General features: G+C 52.8%; 1 protein-coding gene and 1 pseudogene across 5 annotated transcripts; one reads left to right on the plus strand and one right to left on the minus strand.

Moving 5' to 3' along the window:
- Positions 1 to 6,566: 6,566 nt before the first annotated feature.
- Positions 6,567 to 17,439, minus strand: CCNL2 (cyclin L2). 5 transcript variants are annotated; one of them, XM_002750194.6, is made up of 11 exons: positions 17,141 to 17,439; positions 16,736 to 16,810; positions 16,371 to 16,480; positions 14,137 to 14,257; positions 12,536 to 12,600; positions 9,976 to 10,075; positions 9,677 to 9,781; positions 9,454 to 9,595; positions 7,779 to 7,890; positions 7,604 to 7,696; positions 6,567 to 7,408 (listed from the first exon to the last, which is right to left on the minus strand). In XM_002750194.6, exons 1-11 carry the CDS (start codon positions 17,417 to 17,419, stop codon positions 7,054 to 7,056), a joined length of 1,557 nt encoding a protein of 518 aa, XP_002750240.1. In that variant the 5' UTR covers positions 17,420 to 17,439; the 3' UTR covers positions 6,567 to 7,053. The 5 variants fall into 5 exon arrangements, 4 of the variants coding, with proteins under 4 accessions (XP_002750240.1, XP_017829718.1, XP_078186160.1 ...); XM_017974229.4 differs by having other exon boundaries at positions 16,371 to 16,554; XM_078330034.1 differs by lacking the exons at positions 12,536 to 12,600; positions 14,137 to 14,257; positions 16,371 to 16,480; positions 16,736 to 16,810; positions 17,141 to 17,439 and adding an exon at positions 11,754 to 11,965.
- Positions 17,440 to 17,541: 102 nt separating this feature from the next.
- Positions 17,542 to 18,536, plus strand: LOC103794211 (uncharacterized; annotated as a pseudogene).
- Positions 18,537 to 18,576: the final 40 nt, after the last annotated feature.

Raw genomic sequence — 18,576 nt, forward strand, 5'->3', positions numbered from 1 at the left:
GTCCCCGAGCCCGCTCGGATCGGCAGCGGCTTCCTGGCGGTTCCTACGGGCAGCGCACCCTGGCGTCCCCGCGGCCCCGGATTCTGCATCGTCGCAGGCCCCACCGGGCCCGAAAGGCGACGGTTTCCGTTTGAGGAAGTCATGGTCCGACCCCTCGCACGGCTCCTCAACTCTGCCTGGTCCCTTACGGAGGCAAACAAACAAAAAAAACTACATTTCCCATAATCCCAGGGGGTGCGGGCCCTAGATGTGCCTTCGGGTTAGGAATCGTTTCCGGACCAGCCAGAGCCAACGGAAGTGCAAGCTCAAAGCTACGGAGATGACGGAAGTGGAATTATCTGGAAGACGGAAGTGGCTGGAGGTATTCCCCGTTAGTGCTGGAGGCGAAGGACCCCAAACAAGTGCTGAACCTGTGGTACCGGGTCTCCCGACTCCTCATTCCTGGGGCTGGGGAGCTGCCTGGCGGGAGGCGAGGGTGGCAGATGGGTGATGGTGACTCCGTTGTCTGCCCCGCTGGGTGTATTGACACCCGGCCTAATTTTTGCAGTTTTAGTAGAGACGGGATTTCACCATGTTAAACAGGCTGGTCTCGAACTCCTGACCTCAAGTAGCCTCCCGCTTCGGCCTCCCAAAATGCTGGGATTACAGGTGTGAGCCACTGCGCCTGACCCCATAGTGTGATTTTGAAAACAAAAATCAGACTTGGCCAGTAGCGGAGGCTCACGCCTGTCATCCCAGCACTTTAAGAGGCCAAGGCGGCCAGATCACCTGAGGTCGGGAGTTCGAAATTAGCCTGACCAACCTGGAGAAACCCCATCTCTACTAAAAATACAAAATTAGCCGGGCATGGTGGCGCATGCCTGTTATCTCAGCTATTCGAGAGGCTGAGGTAGGAGAATCGCTTAAACCTGGGAGGTGAAGGTTTCGGTGACCTCAGATCACACCATTGCACTCCAGCTTGGGCAACAAGAGCAAAACTCCGTCACAAAACAAAAAGTACCTCCCTCAGAGTTAGGGACCTTTAGAAGGGGATATGGACATTTCAGTCAGAGAAGGCCTTGTGGGGGCAGGATGAACCAGAACCTCCTTCCCCTTCTCAGGAAGCAATTTCAGGGAGGTGAACTGAGGAAGACCAGTCTGTTTGGGTCCCTGTACCCAGTAGGCTCTGGCCAAAAGGGAAAGGTCCCAGCTGGGGCAGGACCCAGCTGTCACGAGGCTGGGGCATTATTCAGCCACAGGTGCTGCACAGAGTCGGCCCAGGAGGCTTACAGAGTGGCTACCGCAATGAATGCCTAGGCCAGATCCGATTGGCTGCCTTCCACAGGAGTGGTGGGAACACTTGTGGGAAGCGCCAGATGCTCGTGTGAGCGGAGCTGCCAAGCTCCATGAGCTGGAACTAGCGGAGGAAGATCCATCCTTCATAGACAATGAGGAAGAAAAAATGCAGTGTGAGAAATGGGGAGGGTGCGTGTGTTATGATCCCTTTTTTAAACAAAGGAAAGTACACAGTTACTACACGTTTTTTTCCCCCCAAAATACCCTTTTGTCTTCAGAAAAGTTTTTCTTTAGAAACTTCAGAAATTTAGCCAGGCGCAGTGGCTCATGCCTGTAATCCCAGCACTTTGGGAGGTCGAGGCAGGTGCATCGTCTGAAGTCAGGAGTTTGAGACCATCCTAGTCAACATGGTGAAACCCCTTCTCTACTAAAAATACAAAAAAAAAAAAAAGTAGCTGGGTGTGGTGATGCACATCTGTAATCCCAGCTACTCGGGAGGCAGAAGCTGGAGAACCGCTTTTGAACCTGGGAGGTAGAGGTTGCAGTGAGCCAAGATCCTGCCCTTGCACTCCAGCCTGGGCGACGGTGAGACTCTGCCTCGAGGAAGAAAAAAAAAAAAAGCTGGGCATGGTGGTGCAGGGCGGTAGTTCTAGCTCCTCCCGACTGGATTGAGGGCAGAGTGGCCAGGTGCAACAGAGTATACTTGGGAAACATCTTGGTGACCCAGTGCACAGCTACCTATAATACTTCAGTAATCTTAAGATTATGATCCCCGGGCGCAGTGGCTCACGCCTATAATCCCAGCACTTGGGAGGCCGAGGCGGGTGGATCACAAGGTCAAGAGATCGAGACCATCCTGGTCAACAAAGTGAAACCCCGTCTCTACTAAAACTACAAAAATTAGCTGGGCATGGTGGTGGGTGCCTGTAGCCCCAGCTACTCGGGAGGCTGAGCAGAATTGCTTGAACCCAGGAGGCAGAGCTTGCGGTGAGCAGAGATCATGCCATTGCACTCCAGTCTGAGTAACAACAGTGAAACTACATCTCACATGAAAAAAAAAAAAAAAGATTATGATCCTGAGGCAGGAGAGTCGCTTGAGACTGGGAGGTGGAGGTAACAGTGAGCCAAGATCACACCACTGCACTCCAGACTGAGCAAAAGAGTGAGACCATATCCCCCCGCCCCTAGCAAAAACAAGCTGGGCGTGGTGACTCACCCCTGTAATCCCAGCACTTTGGAAGGCCAAGGTGGGCAGATCACCTGAGACTGGGAGTTCAAGACCAACCTGACCAATGTGGAGAAATCCCGCCTCTACTAAAAATACAAAATTAGCTGGGCATGGTGGCACATGCCTATAATCTCAGCTACTCGGGAGGCTGGGGCAGGAGAATCGCTTGAACCCAGGAGGCAGAGGTTGCGGTGAGCCAAGATTGCGCCATTGCACTCCAGCCTGGGCAACAAGAGCAAAACTCATCTCCAAAACAAAACAAAAAGGCTCAGCTTAAACAGGAGTACCCATTTCAGTGCAAAACCCCTGCCAATGGCTCAGAAAGATCCTGCCTTGATGTTATTAGACCTACACAGATCAGCAATGTCTATCCTAATTTTAGACCTACTCCTAAAAATTCATTCTTGGGGCTGGGCACAGTGGCTCACCCCTGTAATCCCAGCACTTTGGGAGGCCAAGGCGGGCAGATCAAGGTCAAGAGATCCAGACCATCCTGGCCAACATGGTGAAACTCCGTCTCTACTAAAAATGCAAAAATTAGGTGTGGTGGCGTGCACCTGTAGTCCCAGCTACTCGGGAGGCTGAGGCAGAATCACTTGAATCCAGGAGGCGGAGGTCGCAGTGAGCCGAGATCATGCCACTGCACTTCCAGCCTGGGCAACAGAACAAGACTCCCCCATCAAATAAAAAAAAAAAGTGATGATAGAAAAACTACGTAATGGCTACTGCATGGAATGAACTGTTGGCAGTTAAAACTGCCCCTATCCAGCCCAGGGAACATAATGAAACCCTGTCTCTACAAAAAATACAAAAATTAGCTGGGCGTGGTGGCTCACACCTGTAGTCCCAGCTACTTGGGAGGCTGAGGTGGGAGGATCAATCACTTGAGTCCAGGAATTGAAGACTAGCCTGTAACATAGTGAGGCCCCAACTCTACAAAAAAGAAGAAATTAGCCAGGGATGACGGGGAGTAGCTGAGGCTACTTGGGAGGCTGAGGTGGCAGGATTGCTTGAGCCCAGGAGATTGAGGCTGCAATGAGCAGAAATCATACCACTGTACTCCCATCTGGGCAACAGAGACTGTCTCAATTGGCTGGGCCAGGCACACTGGCTCACGCTTGTAATTCCAGCACTTTGGGAAGCCAAGGTGGGGAGATCACCTCAGGTCAGGAGTTCGAGAACAGCCTGGCCAATGTGGTGAAATCCCATCTCTACTGAAAGTACAAAATTTGGCTAGGTGTGCTGGGACATGTCTGTAATCCCAGCCTCGTGGGAGGTTGAGGCATGAGAATCACCTGAACCCAGGAGGTGGAAGTGAAGTGAGCCAGATCATGCCACTGCACTCCAACCTGGGCAACGGAGTGAGACTCTGTCTCAGAAAGAAGTAAATAGGCCATGAAGGAAGTATTTACAAACATTGAAAAACTAGGACCTTTTTTTCAGGGTGCTAGTTAAATGCTCACCAGTGCAGCAGGCAGAGGGTTTCCCAGGAGCCAGGCACCTGCACCAAAGGGTAAGGGACCAGGAGCAGGGACTGGCTCAGGATGCCCCACCCCTGGGACGGGCGCTGCACTGAGCTGTCCTGGAGCAGGGCTCAAACCCCTTGCTGATGAGGTGGCAGCCTCTCTGCTAGGTGTGTCCTCTCAGGGTTGGGGGCCCTGGGCCATGACACTCCAGCAAAGCCACTGCCAGCAAAGCCAGCCCAGCAACTCCACAACACAGGCGCTGCTCTGTGTGTGCCCTGCACTGAGGAACTTGGGGTACACCCATGCTGGGCCCCAGTCCTGCCTATGCCATCCCCACATTCGCACAACTGGCTGTGAAGCTCTGAAAGTGCTGGTGGGATGAAAGTAGCCCCCAGGGTTGGGCCTGAGGAGGTGGAGCGGAGGTTGGGGTGGGGTTGTCTGCAGAACCACACTGGTGCATGCTCCTCCTTCCTTTGGTCCTGCCAGAGCTAGTGGTCACTACGCAGGCCCAGTGCCTGAGGGCAAATCTGAGGCAGACGGGGACAGTGGCTTCATGGGTGCGGGGCAGGCCATCCCTGCCTGCCTCCCTTGGGAAGACAAGATTTGTGGCAAGACCTGCCGCCACCCCAAGTGCCAAGGGTGACCTTGAGGACTGCCAGGGAGGTACCCACCTACCAGATGCCTCCCAACGTGGGTTCCTCCTGCAGATCCTCCCAGGGCTGGAGTGACCCCTGGCCCTAGCCTTGCTGCAGCCCCAGGCATATTGGGCAAGGACCCCATACCCTCAGGTCGTTGCTTCTGGATCCAGGCTGGGAACTGAGCCACTTGGGATTGGAGGCCAAAGGGTGCTAAACCAGGCTCCAGCTGCCAGAGCTCCAGGGCACGTATGCCAGGAGCTGGTGCCATGGCCTCTTGCTGTGTCCTTAGGCAGAGATGAGTCTGTGGGGCCTCATGGCTAGTGTGGATGTTCAAAGGACCTGAGCCAGACCCTCACTTTAGCCCACCCATCTAGTGAGCTCCAGACTTGGCTCTGGAAAGCCCGAGGGAGGACCTGCCTCAGGCAGCAGCGGTGCCCTTCATGAAAGCTGGGCATTGCCAGAGATGTGGGGCTGGAGGCTCTGGGGACACTGGGCCCTGGCTGTGCTCCAGGGCATGGGTCACATTTCTCCACCTCGGCACAGCTGACGCTTGGGGACTGTCCTGTGCTCAGTGTGCTGAACAGTGTCCCTGGGGGCACTACTATGCCCAGCGGCATGTCCCTGAGCTCACAACCCTTCGCCATGTCCCCCCAGCCTGAGCCCCCTGAGCTCCCTCCCATCCGCTTTCTCCAGATGGTAGAGGTGCAGGCTGCATGGAGTCACGGGGGCAGGCTACCCTGTTGCCTGCCCTTCCCGTCCAGCACCCTCCCCAGGCCCTCATCTCGTAAAAGATCAGGACCATGACTAGTGTCAACTCTCTAGGAACGACCCTTCACCCAGGACAGAGGGGTGGCCTGTGACAACCGGGTCCCAAAGGGGCTCTGCATGGGGTCAGTGCTTTGGACGTCTCTGCAGCAGTGAGTGCAAGGAGATGCACGCCATGCTGGAGGCAGCCACCACGTGCTCTGTCCTAAACCAGCCAGTCTCCAGCTGGGGAAGAGCAGGACCGCCCTGTCCCATTTGCTGGCTTCAGCAGGGAGGCAGGAGACCTGCAGGACAGTCCTCCAGACAGGATGAAGAAGCTGGAAGGAAGCAGCAGATGGCCAGGAAGGTGATCCCTGATGGCCCCCACTGCTCATGGGTATAAGCCACCCCACCAGTGCCTTGACAATTTACAAATGCTGTGGCAACAACGGGGAGGTTATTACCACCCCTTTCCAAACAAAACCCGGTAACAATCCAGATGTTACCACTCCTCCCTACAAAGTCCTGGTGACTCATCCCTTAATTTGAATGTAAGTAAACCTGCATATAAATACAGCTGCCTCTGCACTGTCCCTGCCCCACAAGAACCAGCTCCAGTTCAAGAAAAGGACTGCTGTAGGCCAGACGGGTGGCTCACGCCTATAATCCCAGTACTTTGGGATTTGCATGTGCGACCCTCCAAGTGCCCTGCGCCCGGCTGCCTCTCGCGCCTGCACACAGACATCATGGGTTACAACCCAGTCCCCCGCAGCACGGAGAGCACTCCAGAATCATTCTGTTGTTTCCAAAACTTCCCTCCTACCGCCCTGCAGGAAGGAGCCTGTGTCCTCAAGGGCACGGGGCTCAGGACTTCACAAGCCTTCAGCAGAAGGGCAGGCAAACGGAATCGGATGAGCGGGGAGCCAGAACCCCGAGAGCTGGCACGCTGGCTGTGTGCACGCCCGGACACTTGCACGAGCACATTCAACAACCACCTACCAAGTCTGTAACTCTCCCGGAATCCTGAGTGGAGAGAGAGGTGTTTATTCACCATGTCAAATGCACTCATGGGGAAGAGCTGGTGGCCTGCACTCAGCACTGCACAGATAAAAATGTAGGACTTTCAACACAGATCCAGATACCGTCACATTTTAAACTCAGGATTCCCTATACAAGTTTTAAGCTGACAGGATTAAAGTTCTGAGTTTTCATATATAGCTTTAACTTGTATTAAACACATGTTTATTTACAACATGGAGAGAGAATAAGGGGCAGTTAAGGCCATTTTCTCTTGTGAAACACTGCAAAATATGTACATAGGTACAACCTAATATAGGCAAAGGTTCTAAAAATCATCTTTCTTGGCTTCCCGTAATTGAGTGTCGGTCGGGGAGTGGAGAGGGGGCTGCCAATAGCACCAGGCCACGCCACAAGGGTGTGTGCGTTCCCATTTTCATCCAGCTGCCCTCAGAGCTGCCGCTGCCGCGGGGCTCTGCACAGCCCAGGTGTGCACCGCCCCCAAGACAGGCCTGAATGAAGCCCATGTCACCGGCCCCCCAATTCCATTTCCAAATCCACCAAGGTCCAGTCAAAATACATTTCCAAAAAGAACCCTACCACAGGGCCACTTGCGATAAGAGAGGGCAGCCATCAGGTACCTCCCCGGGAAGGGCCTGCGCCCGCCAGTCACTGCAACTCCGCCTCACCTTCGATGCCTGCTGTGCCCAGGGTGGTCCCGCTCGTAGCAACGGCCGGTGCGTTCGTATGACCTGGAGCGCTCCCGTCGCTGGTCTCTGTAGTAATGACTTTTCTTCTTGTATTTCCCCGGATTACCCACCCGCTCCCGTGACCTGCTTCGAGAACAGGATGAGCTCCGGCTCCGAGACTTGTGTGGCTTCTGGGGGGGATACTTGCAGTCCTTGGACTTTCGGGAGCCCCGAATCTCAGAGCTTTTGTAGGGGGCGCTGCGAGGGGCCTGTCTCGGTGGAGAGTCACTCCGGCTCCGGGAGCGGCTCTGCGACTTGGACCCGCCAGACGTGGAGCCGCTGTCACTTTTCCTGGGAAGAAGGACAGCACCACCACACATGTGTGACCACCTGGCCTGGCCAGGCCTGACGCACCCACAGGATCTCAGACACAGACACACAACCTCCCGGTTTAGAGAAACCACTTCAGGGTGAGAATGACTACCCCCAGGGATGGCCCCACCCCAACCTAGTGTGGGCCTCCCCAGGACGCCCTGAGGCACACACCTCCTCTTAGGTGAAGCCGATCTCGATGGGGACCTGGAGTAGCTCTGCTCACAGCTCTGGCTCCGACTTCGACTCTCTCGCCCCTTTGGCAAGCTATGAACAGGACAGGAGCCAGTTACAGACCACGAGTCTCTCCAGCCTATCCGACAGCCACCTGGGCAGCTCTGGGTCTTACCCGTTCACGGGACTGCCTGCCTTGGCCTTCCTGGTGCCCTCCGCCCTCTTCTTGCTGTTCTTCACAGAGAGTGGGGAAGGCTTGCTTCCCTTACCTTCTGTGGGGGATTCCGCTAGAATCAGAACAAGAGGTTAAAAGCCAACCACAAAAAACTCTCCCAATCAGAAACAAGTTAGTAGAGCAAGTAAGGCCCCTAGGCTGGACACGGTGGCTCATGCCTGTAATCCCAGCATTCTGGGGGCCAAGGTCAGATCGAGACCATCCTGGCCGACATGGTGAAACCCCATCTCTACTAAAAATACAGAAGAATTAGCTAGGTGTGGTGGCGCATGCCTGTAATCTCAGCTACTTGGGAGGCTGAGGCAGGACACTAGCTTGAACCAGGGAGTCGGAGATTGCAGTGAGCCAAGATCACACCACTGCACTCCAGACTGAGACTCTGTCTCAAAAAAAAAGTCAGGCCCCTCTACATGTGGAAGCGCAAGCCAACTCTAACTTCCTGCTCTCAGCCTAGGACCTGGAACTTACACAGACATCACAGAAATGCGGATGGGACCAGGTACGGTGGCTCACGCCCGTAATCCCAGCACTTTGGAAGGCCAAGGTAGGTGGATTTACCTGAGGTCAGGAGTTCGAGCCCAGCCTGCCCAACATTGTAAAACACTGTCTCTACTAAAAATACAAAAATTAGCTGAGTGTGGTGACATGCACCTATAATCCCAGCTACTTGCAAGGCTGAGGCACAAGAATCACCAGAACCTGGGAGGCGGAGGTTGCAGTGAGCCGAGATCTCACCATTGCACTCCAGCTTAGGCAACAGAATGAGACTCTCATCAAAAAAAAAAAGTCCAGAAGCAGTGGCTCAAGCCTGTAATCCCAGCACTTTGGGAGGCCAAGGCAGGCAGATCATCTGAGGTCGGGAGTTCAAGATCAGCCTGATCAACATGGAGAAACTCCATCTCTACTAAAAATACAAAATTAGCCAGACATGATGGCACAGGCCTATATTCCAAGCTACTCAGGAGGCTGAGGGAGGAGAATCGCTTGAATCCGGGAGGCAGAGTTTGCGCCATTGCATTCCAGCCTGGGCAATGAGAGCCAAAACTTCGTCTCAAATAAAAAAAAAAGAAACCACAGAAGCAATGCAGACAGGCCCTCTGCATGACACTACACACTCTACGTGTGACGACATACATCATCTACGGCCCCACACTCTAACACCTTCCCTAGATGACAAGCTACTGGGCAGCAGGCAAACAAAAGCGTTTTAAACAGCCTGTCCAAACTCCCTGCTAATCAACAGATACGCCAGGTGCCTATACTCCCAGCACTCTGAGATGGTGAGGCAGGACAGTCGCTTGAGGCCAGGAAATTCAAGACCAGCCCAGGCAACATATCGAGACCCAGTGTCAATGAAAAAGATAAATCAGTCGAGCGTGGTGGCATGTGCCTACAGTCCTAGCTATGCAGAAGGCTGAGTCGGAGGATCTCCTGAATCCAGGAGGTGGAAGCTGCAGTGAGCTATGATCACACCACTGCACTCCAGCCTGAGTGACAGAGACCGTGTCTCAAAAAAAGAGTCTGGAAGGAGCACATACCCCAGAATGAAGGCCCATGAGGATCACCAGCCTCTGAGCCTTGTGGGGAGCTGATTCCTACCACCTAACAGACTCACTCAGCTTGGGGGCCGGTGAGAAGCCCGCGGTGCCATCGGGAACCTGAGTACCCCCTGGCAGCAGGCCCCGGGCTTGTGCCTTCGCCTCCTCGATGGCTTGCTTCCTCTTCTCCACCTCACCTTCCAGGTGTGTGATATCAACCTATAAAAGCCAGAGGACGACATTCAGAACCAGGTTTTTCTGGCCAAACACAAACGCATACAAGAAAAAATGCAGAAGAACCTTTTTCCGAGCATAAAGCTGCAAGATCTTTAAGCAGATTTCCTTAACTTCTTCTTCAGTTGCTCCAAACAAAAGAAACCAATGAGGACGATTGGGCAAAGGGATCTGTAGACACAAACACCATCACTGTGACACCTTCCTCCACTGCACGCCAGCAACTCAGAAGATAAAACAGCCACTGGTCGCCAAAACGCTTTGGCCCAGATTAGTATAATTTGAAGAATACTACAGTAAAGTTTACTGGAGGCTGGAGGAAAAGAAATCAGACTAGAATCTCTCCATAGTAGCAACACACTGACCTCCAGTGTCCGGGCAGCAAGATAAATGCAGGCACAGGCGATGCTCTCAGGCTGGAACCGCACGAATACGTCTGTGCGAAGGCTGTCGTTCATGTAATTCCTGGAAACCAAACACAAGAAGAACTGCAATGCCCCACCCGGGAACCCAGGACATCCGCCTGCATTATCTAGATAAGTCTAGATAAATTCACTACTGCTCTAAGGAGTCTATTGCTAGGACTCAGAGCTGGACAGTTCAGTGAATCTCAAGAGTTAATGGAGAAATCTTCTAGCTGCTTTTTCTAAATACAAGACAGGAAGGCATAGAAATAATCAGAAAAAAAAAAAAGCTGGCTGAATGTCAGACAATGTGTGTTGCTATGGAAGAGAACCAACTTTAACTTGACTTTTCCCCTCAACTTTGGCCTGCTCTCATGCAAAGCACGATGCCTCCGAAAGAAAACGTCTACTGTAGTCACTAAAACGCTTTTGATTAAAGAAATCTAAATGCTCAAAATCCATAGTGCAGAGAAACATGCAAACTCAAATGAACTGGCTGGGCACAGAGCCGGCGGCTGCTGGGACACAGGCCGTCCTATTGCCGTCCTCTCCCTCCTCTTCGAGGCCGCTGGCGGCAGGACCCTCCTCTGGTGACCAAGCTGGGACTTGCTTGAAGGAGTCCACTTGGAAGAGGGAAAAGCCCCCTGGGTGTAAGCTGGACGCATGGAAGCGTCGTGCAGAGGGAGGCTCAGCACCCAAGGGCAGGCCTCTTCTTGGGCTCACCAGAGCCGCTGCCAACTGTCCCATTTCAACAAGGAGTCTTAAAATGAACATTCATAGAATCAGAAGCAACACAATACTGAACATTTCATCACAGTACATTCTTTAAATTTCATCATATTTAGAAGCTATAAAAATACAAAACTTCACATCTTTTTAAAGCATTTAAAAACTGACATTTTTAGCGTTTTCCTTTAGATACATCTAAGATTTAATAGTCTAAAACCAGACCATATACTAGCTTTAAGAATACTGCAATAACAAAAAGGGTTGATCCCGTGAGGACAGGTGATCTGGTCTTATATTCACTGCTCCTCACGTACCCCAGTAACAGCGAGCCTTGGAGTTGGGCTGCACCCACAATGAGATGAGTCATGCAGGGTTCTGAAGGACTGCCCTCCCCCGATCTCTGTCCTACAGAAACCTTGGAGAAGGTAACATACAAACTCACTCAGAGGTTTCTAAATGGTTAAGTTCTACAGGTGCCTAGAGGCACGTGGCTCTGGAAGCAGCTCCAGGTATCAAGAGAGAATCTGTGTGACAGCCGTGAAGCCACACCCCCTGAAGCAAAGGAGCAGTGAGCAGCTCAAACACAGATCAACAATCAGTAACCTTTTGGTTTCTAATAAACAATTTTCAGTATTCAAGTAGTTATAATATTAATCCATTAACTTTTAAGTCTTAAAAACAAATGCAATCTTCAGAACATATAAACTTATTGCTATATTTGAAATGTTACAATATTTTTTAAAGTATCCATGGAATAATTTAAAGATGCACACCTTTACTGGAATGTGTCATGCAAAACTGTTGAAAGAGCAACTTGAGACTTCTAGAAATCATGACGTAACCCCCACGGACACTTGGGTTCCCCCCAGCCAATTTGTCACTTCAATTCTGACAGCTTTCCATGCCATTTTTTAAGAGAAAGGTATTGCATCTTTATCATATAGGTACAGCAGTTTTAAAGGGACAAAATTCAAGTCAAGACAGTTATCAACTCTAATCAATACAATTACCAAAGCACGACAGAAGGTTAACAAGAAGCACAATCGTCAGAGAACCACAAGCAGCAGTCGGCCATGGCTATGCTATGTGCGCGTACCACCAGTCTAGGGCCAGCCTTCGGTGGAGAGCCTGCACTGGATTGGCTGAAGATGCCGCTGTCCCTGCACCAAAGCGCTTGGACAGCAGAGGAGAAGTCTTAGTCACTTACCCTCAGAGGCTACCCTTTGATTGAAAGAGTACAGAAAAGAAAAGTCAAAATAGGTTCTCTATTAAACATGTCATAGCACCAGACAATTCAGTCAGCAAAAATATGACCCTTACAGACTTAACTCCATGGGAAAAAATTCACCAAAAAACCCCAAATACTAAATTGCCACTTTCGGTCTCCTTTCTGGCACATGCATTGTTAACATCAGTCCCAGAGCCTTCTCTGCCCCTCTCCCATGAGATGTGATTTCAGGGAGACGCTAAGTCTACATTAGCCTCCATGTCCCTGGGAAATGGCCCCCCTGTGCCACATCAACAGCTCTCTGAGGACACCCACTGACTGCTCTCCTCAGGGTGGGGGCACAGGAAGCGCAGGGCTGCAGGGAGGGAACGGGCCACCTACCGTTACTGCCAGTGCCCATTTTGGGAGTCTGATTGGAATTTACACAGCAGGAGCACTGGGCACTCGGACAACTCCAGCCCAAAACCAAGTCACTGGGCGGCCTACCCACTGCCCAAGTGCCTCAAGTCAACACATTCCTGCACTGCCCTTGCTGGTCTCATAAAACAAGGAAGCTCAACTCACCATGAGGTCTGGACCAGGTGTTGGTTACGCTCACACTCTAACACCTGAAGGTACATAACGATTATCTGGAAGATACGGGTCAGGTAGTTATTAGCAAGAACCTTAAAAGCCCAGAATTCAGATCTTGTGGGTGTCCATGCAGCAAACAAGAGCCTCATGCTAGATCCCAGGAGTGGCTCCTGGCCATGTCTGGTGGACAGCTCGGCGGGAGGGAGTTCTGCGGATGCACCTGCTGTCTGTGTTGGCAGCCAGGCAGGATGCATGCACGCACAACGCACAGCAGAGGCCTCCTTCTTCGGGGCTGGTTTCATTCTCGTCTTCAGTACTTTCCACCACTGAGGCTGGCCTATCCTACACGGCTCTGGACCCCAGTTACCAACTCACCAAAACACAATATGAACATACTTTCAGCAAACAGGATAAAGCACTTAAGGCTGGCCGTGGTGGCTCATGCCTGTAATCCCAGCACTTTGGGAGGCCAAGGCGGGCAGATCACCTGTACTCAGGAGTTCACGGTCAGCCTAGTCAACATGGTAAAACCCTGTCTCTAATAAAAATACAAAAATCAGCCAGGTATGGTGGCGCATGCTTGTAATCCCAGCTGCTTGGGAGGCTGAGACAAGACAATCACTTGTACCTGGGAGGCAGACACTGCAGTGAGCCGAGATTGCACCACTGCACTCCAACATGGTAACAGACTGAAACTCCCTCATGTGCGCGCGCGCGCACGCACACACACACACACACGCACACACACACACACACACAGGGCCAGGTGTGGTGGCTCACGCCTGTAATCCAAGCACTTGGAAGGCTGAGGTGGGTGGATCACAAGGTCAAGAAATCAAGACCTTTACCAACATGGTAAAACCCTGTCTCTAATAAAAATATAAAAGTTAGCCAGGTGGTGGCATAGGCCTGTAGTTCCAGCTACTCAGGAAGCTGAGGCAGGAAAATCACTTGAACCCAGGAGGCGGAGGCTGCAGTGAGCCTAGATCACACCATTGCACTCCAGTCTGGCAACAGAGCAAGACTCCATCTCAAAGAAAAAAAAAAAGCTGGGTACGATGGCTCACGCCTGTAATCTCAGCACTTTGGGAGGCTGAGGTGGGTGGATCACCTGAGGTCAGGAGTTCAAGATCAGCCTGGTCAACATAGTGAAACGCCATCTCTACCAAAAATACAAAAACTTAGCCAACCATGGTGGTGGGCACTTACAATTCCAGCTACTTGAAAGGCCAAGGCAAAAGAATTACTTGAACCAAGGAGGTGGAGGTTGCAGCGAGCAGAGATCGCGCCACGGCACTCCGGAAAAACGTATACTAACAAATTTAATTTTTATAAACTCACCACTATCTTTGAAAGCCCAAACTTAAGCCATGCCATTTCCAAAACTCTTATAAATGTGTTACTAAGATAAACAGCTAACCCTGGAAGATTAATGCATCAGGAACCATTTTTGAACTAAGGGTGTAAAGCGGGAAGTCGAGTCAGGGATGCCCTCAGCACTTGTCATAGCCTTCAGCTGCACTGAGGTGGAGAGGCGGCCAAGCTGCAGCAGTGGTCTGCGCAGGCTTGCAGGATGGGAGCCACACACCCACCTTATGAGGGTGCTTCACATGGACGCAGAAACCCAGCTCTTTGAGAACTCGTCTTTCTGCCTTTATAATTTGGTTCTTTAAATTAACATAATCTTGATCCAGTAGTAGAGGCACAGGCTTCCTACAAAAGAGAGAGCACAGGGTCGGCATCATGGTCAAGCAGAACAAGGCTTCCGACATGCCATCATTACCTCCAACTGTGAGCACCTAATGAAAACCTAACACACACATGGTTGCAATGTCCACGTCCCCTAACAAGACTGCACAACATTCTTCACAGCCCAGTGCCAACCTACTTATCCCATCCCAAGGATCCTCCCCATTGTTCCTTACATATCAACAGCTTCTGGTGCGCAAGCACAGACTGAACGCAGTAACAGTTTTAGGATCTCATGGCACCACTGCTAAAAGCACTTTGTGTGGCTCAAGATATAAGGATACATACTCATAGTTAAATAACCAGTAAACCAATAAAAGACATTATTTAAATACTGATGGGCCAGGGCGGTGGCTCACTCCTGTAATCCCAGCACTTTGGGAGGCCGAGCCAGGCGGACTGCCTGAACTCAGAAGTTCGAGACCAGTCTGTCCAACATGGTGAAATCCTGTCTTTACTAAAAAAAAAATACAAAAATTAGCCAGGCGTGGTGGCAGGTGCTTGTAATGCCACCTGCTTCGGAGGCTGAGGCAGGAGAATCACTTGAAGGGAGTCGGGGGTGGGTGGCAGAGGTTTCAGAGCACCAAGGTTGCATCACTGCACTCCAGCCTGGGTGACAGAGTGAGACTCTGTCTCAAAAACAAAAACACAGATGGCCAGGCAAGGTGGCATGAGCCTGTAGTCCCAACTATTTGGGAGGCTGCGGCAGGAGAATTGCTTGAACCCGGGAGGCAGAGGCTGCAGTGAGCCAAGATCGCATCACTGCACTCCAGCTTGGGCAACATAGCAAGACTCGATCTCAAAAATTAAATATGAGGCCATGTTTTTTCTCTTTTGAGACGAAGTTTTGCTCTTCTCTGACAGGATGGAGTGCAATGGCACGATCTCGGCTCACTGCAACCTCCCCCTTGGGTTCAACCAATTCTCCTGCCTCAGCCTCCCGAGTAGCTGAGATGACAGGCACCATGCCCAGCTAATTTTTTTTGTATTTTTGGTAGACACAGTTTCACCATGTTGGCAGGCTGGTCTTGAACTCCTGACCTCAGGTGATGCACCTGCCTTGGCCTCCCAAAGTGCTTGGATTACAGATGTGAGCCACTGCCCGGCCAGAGGTCGTGTTTTCTAAAGAACTTCCATTAACTTCAGGAGCATAAACACTGCTAAGTTTGGAGCCAGTGTTTCTCAACTGGAGCAATTTTGCTATTCTAGGGCCATGAAGCAACATCAAGAGACTTTTGGGTTTTTTTTTTGAGACAAGAGTCTCACTCCATCATCCAAGCTAGAATGCAGTGGTAACACTGCAGCCTCAATCACCTGGCCTCAAGCAAACCTCCTGCATCAGCCTCCCAAGTGCTGGGATTACAGGTATGAACCACCACACCTGGTATGAGAGAATTTCTGGGTATCACAACTAAGGTGGAGTACTCCTGGCATCCAGTGAGTAGAGGCCAGTGATGCTGCTGAATCCTGCAACAGACAGAACAACCCACCACAAATAAAGATTACCCAGCCTGTAATCCCAGTGCCTTGGGAGGCTAAGGCCAGCAGATCCTTGAAGCCCAGGAATTTGAGACCAGCCTGGACAACGTAGCAAGACCCCATCCCCAGCTACTCAGGAGGCTAAGGCAGGAGAAACTCTTGAGCCTAGGAGGTTTAGGCTGCGGTGAGCCATGATCATGCCACTGTATTCCACCCTGGGCAGCGGGACACCCTGTCTCAGAAGGAAAAATAAAGGATTATCCATCCTAAATGTTAACAGTGCTGAGATTAAGAATTCCTGCTCTAAACTTATGGGAAACAAGCAGCAACAGGGTCGTGCACCGACACAGGTAAAGCAGGAAGCCAGCACCAGGGCCATGGGCCACAGTGCCCCGTCCTCACTGGAGCCCCTGCCCTCACGCTCAACAGCACCTGCTGACGCCTCTAAGCAGGCCCTGTTCGAGGAACTTGAAAATGCACTCAGGAACATCCCCCAGGTTTAAAACCTCAGGCCTGTACTTTGTTATAGAAATGTTAGCATAATTTAACCAGAAAAAAACGCAGACAAAGATCAACTGGACAGCGCTAACTGACTCACTTTTTCTCTCTCAGCTGTCGGAGACGGTGAAACACATTGATGACGTCCCGTATGCGTCTTGGAGCCTCTTCTATCTTGGAAGCCAGGTGAACACAGGCCATTGACACATGCTGAAGCGGAAGCATCGCAATACACCCATGTTTGTCCCCAGCCACCGCATCCTGACAGGCCAAAGGCTTGAGGGCTATTCAGACCAAAATGCACCCAGGGGAAAAGAAGCCGAGCAACAGAACTCTCAGAAACAGAACTCTCCGGCCCAGAGCTCAGACTGGGGAGCGGGCACTCCCTCCCGAGTAACCGGGCAAACAAAAGCCGCTTCCCCTCAACATATTCCGCTGGGAATGAAGCGCGGGAGGGGCCCTTACCTCCATGGAATGCTTCACGAAGGACTTGGTGTAGAAGAACCGCTGGAACAACACTTGCCCGGTAGCCATGGCCACCTAGAGTGGAGGAAAGTTTCTGTATTTTCAAACGCACGGTCCAAAGCCTTCGCAGCCAAAAGTCATAGAGTAACGTGGGACTCCCCATTCAGAAGCAAACACTGAAACGTTCCCCAGGTCCACAAATGTTCTTTGCCTCCCGCCGTCTCGGGGTCCAGCGCAAGAGGGAAGGCCCCGGGTCAGGGGCAGGGGCGGGCTTGGGATTGGCACCAGGGCCGGGGCCGGGGCCTGGATGCGGGCGGCGCGGGACCCACTCTTGCCAACAAAGGGCGGCCGCTGCCCGGGCGGTTACCTGGGCCCGAGGCCCGAGGCTCGCGGCCGCACCCTCACCTGAGGCAGACGGAGCAGGATGCCGGCCGCCTGGATGAGCTCGCAGCCTACCACACGGAGGTCGGTCTCCGTGTCGGTGTCGAGGCCGCTTGACATGGACGGCGTGAAGCGGAGCTTGTCGTCAGGTAGGAGGCAGTTTTCCAAGGTGATGAGCACCCCGGAGTATAGCCGGTCCCCAATCAGCACACCTTGCGACCCGGGGACTGCGCCCCAAGAGCCCGGGACGCCGGCCGCGGCCGCAGGAGCTGCCGACCCCACAGCCCCAGCCGCCGCCGCCATTTTGTGCTGCCGACTCCCCTACGACTTCTTCCCGCAGGGCGGCTCCTCGCGGCGCTCTCCTGCTGCCACCGCCCCACCCCGTCTCATACCATTGGTTCGGCCTGCGGGCAGAGTGACGTAGCCTAGCGGCAATTGGCTACTCCACATACCCGTCAGTAACGCGCCTAACGCCGTCGCCGGAACCTGGCTCAGATCTGAGGGCGGGCTCGTTACCCAGGGTACTCCGCGGTGCCGGCCGACCCGGAAGTACGTCTGCCCCGAGCGGAGACGCGGGTGCCTGGTTGAGAGCGCCTGCCCGGGCGCCCCGAGCGAGGCGGGGCTTCTTCGAAGCCGCCCACGTTCGACCGGAGATCCATGATCGCGGAAGCGTGCGTCTCGGAAGTCCTATGGGTCAAGGGGGTCCATGTCGGCGGGATCTGGGGTGGGACGACCCCACCGCTATCCCCTGGGTGCGGGCTTGGTCAGAAGCTCCACTCGGCCTCGCCCTGAATGAGTCTCGCGTGCCTGATGTTCGCCGGCCGTCGCGGGCATCGTGTCTCCAGTTCTTCCCGACTCCAGGCTTTGGAGATGCCTGTTAACGCCAGACTCCCTCAAAGTCTTGCCTTCAAAACTCAGCCCTTGGGGAGAGATGGGTGGAGGATGACTAGAAACGTGGCCTCGACGTCCCTTCCAGCGTGGGGAGGCCCAAGTACCTCAAGGTGCAGGCCCAAGGAAGGAGTCCGGGGAGCGAGGTGCGGTGCGCTCCGTCTGAAGGAGCTTGGACAGAACCCCAAAAACGGCTGGGAGACAGTGAAGGAGTTCGTGACACCGCTGATCCTCCCCCAGGCGATCTCACGCACTGCCCGCCATGGGTTCACGGGTTTTCACCACCTGCGGCGCTCCTGGGGTAGATCACCGCTGTACAGGAGGAGCAGATGCAGGAGGTATCTGTTGCTGCGGTTACCCAAACCTTCGCCAGGACTAGTACAGGACCCCGGATGAAGATGGTGGGGAAGCCTGCACTGGGCAGGGAAGTGTGGGGCAGGAGGAAGAGTGGGGGTCAGCAGAGGCCCGAGTGTGAGTTCACACCGACCTGCCAGTGACTGCACCGTTTTGTTTTTTTTCAGAAGATTTAGAATTGAATGACTGCTCAGTTTACACGGGCTGAAATCCAGAGG

The sequence above is a fragment of the Callithrix jacchus genome, chromosome 7 (genome assembly GCF_049354715.1).
Source record: "Callithrix jacchus isolate 240 chromosome 7, calJac240_pri, whole genome shotgun sequence".
Lineage (NCBI taxonomy): Eukaryota > Metazoa > Chordata > Mammalia > Primates > Cebidae > Callithrix > Callithrix jacchus.

What these genes read in the sequence shown, in the direction of transcription:
- CCNL2 (XM_002750194.6), bottom strand. Translation starts at nt 17,419, where the DNA reads ATGGCGGCGGCGGCTGGGGCTGTGGGGTCGGCAGCTCCTGCGGCCGCG. An exon ending in TCCTGCTCCGTCTGCCTCAG is followed by an intron (nt 16,811 to 17,140) that starts GTGAGGGTGCGG and finishes CCTCCACTCTAG; the next exon opens with GTGGCCATGGCTACCGGGCA. An exon ending in AGCTTTATGCTCGGAAAAAG is followed by an intron (nt 9,596 to 9,676) that starts GTTCTTCTGCAT and finishes TGGCTTTTATAG; the next exon opens with GTTGATATCACACACCTGGA.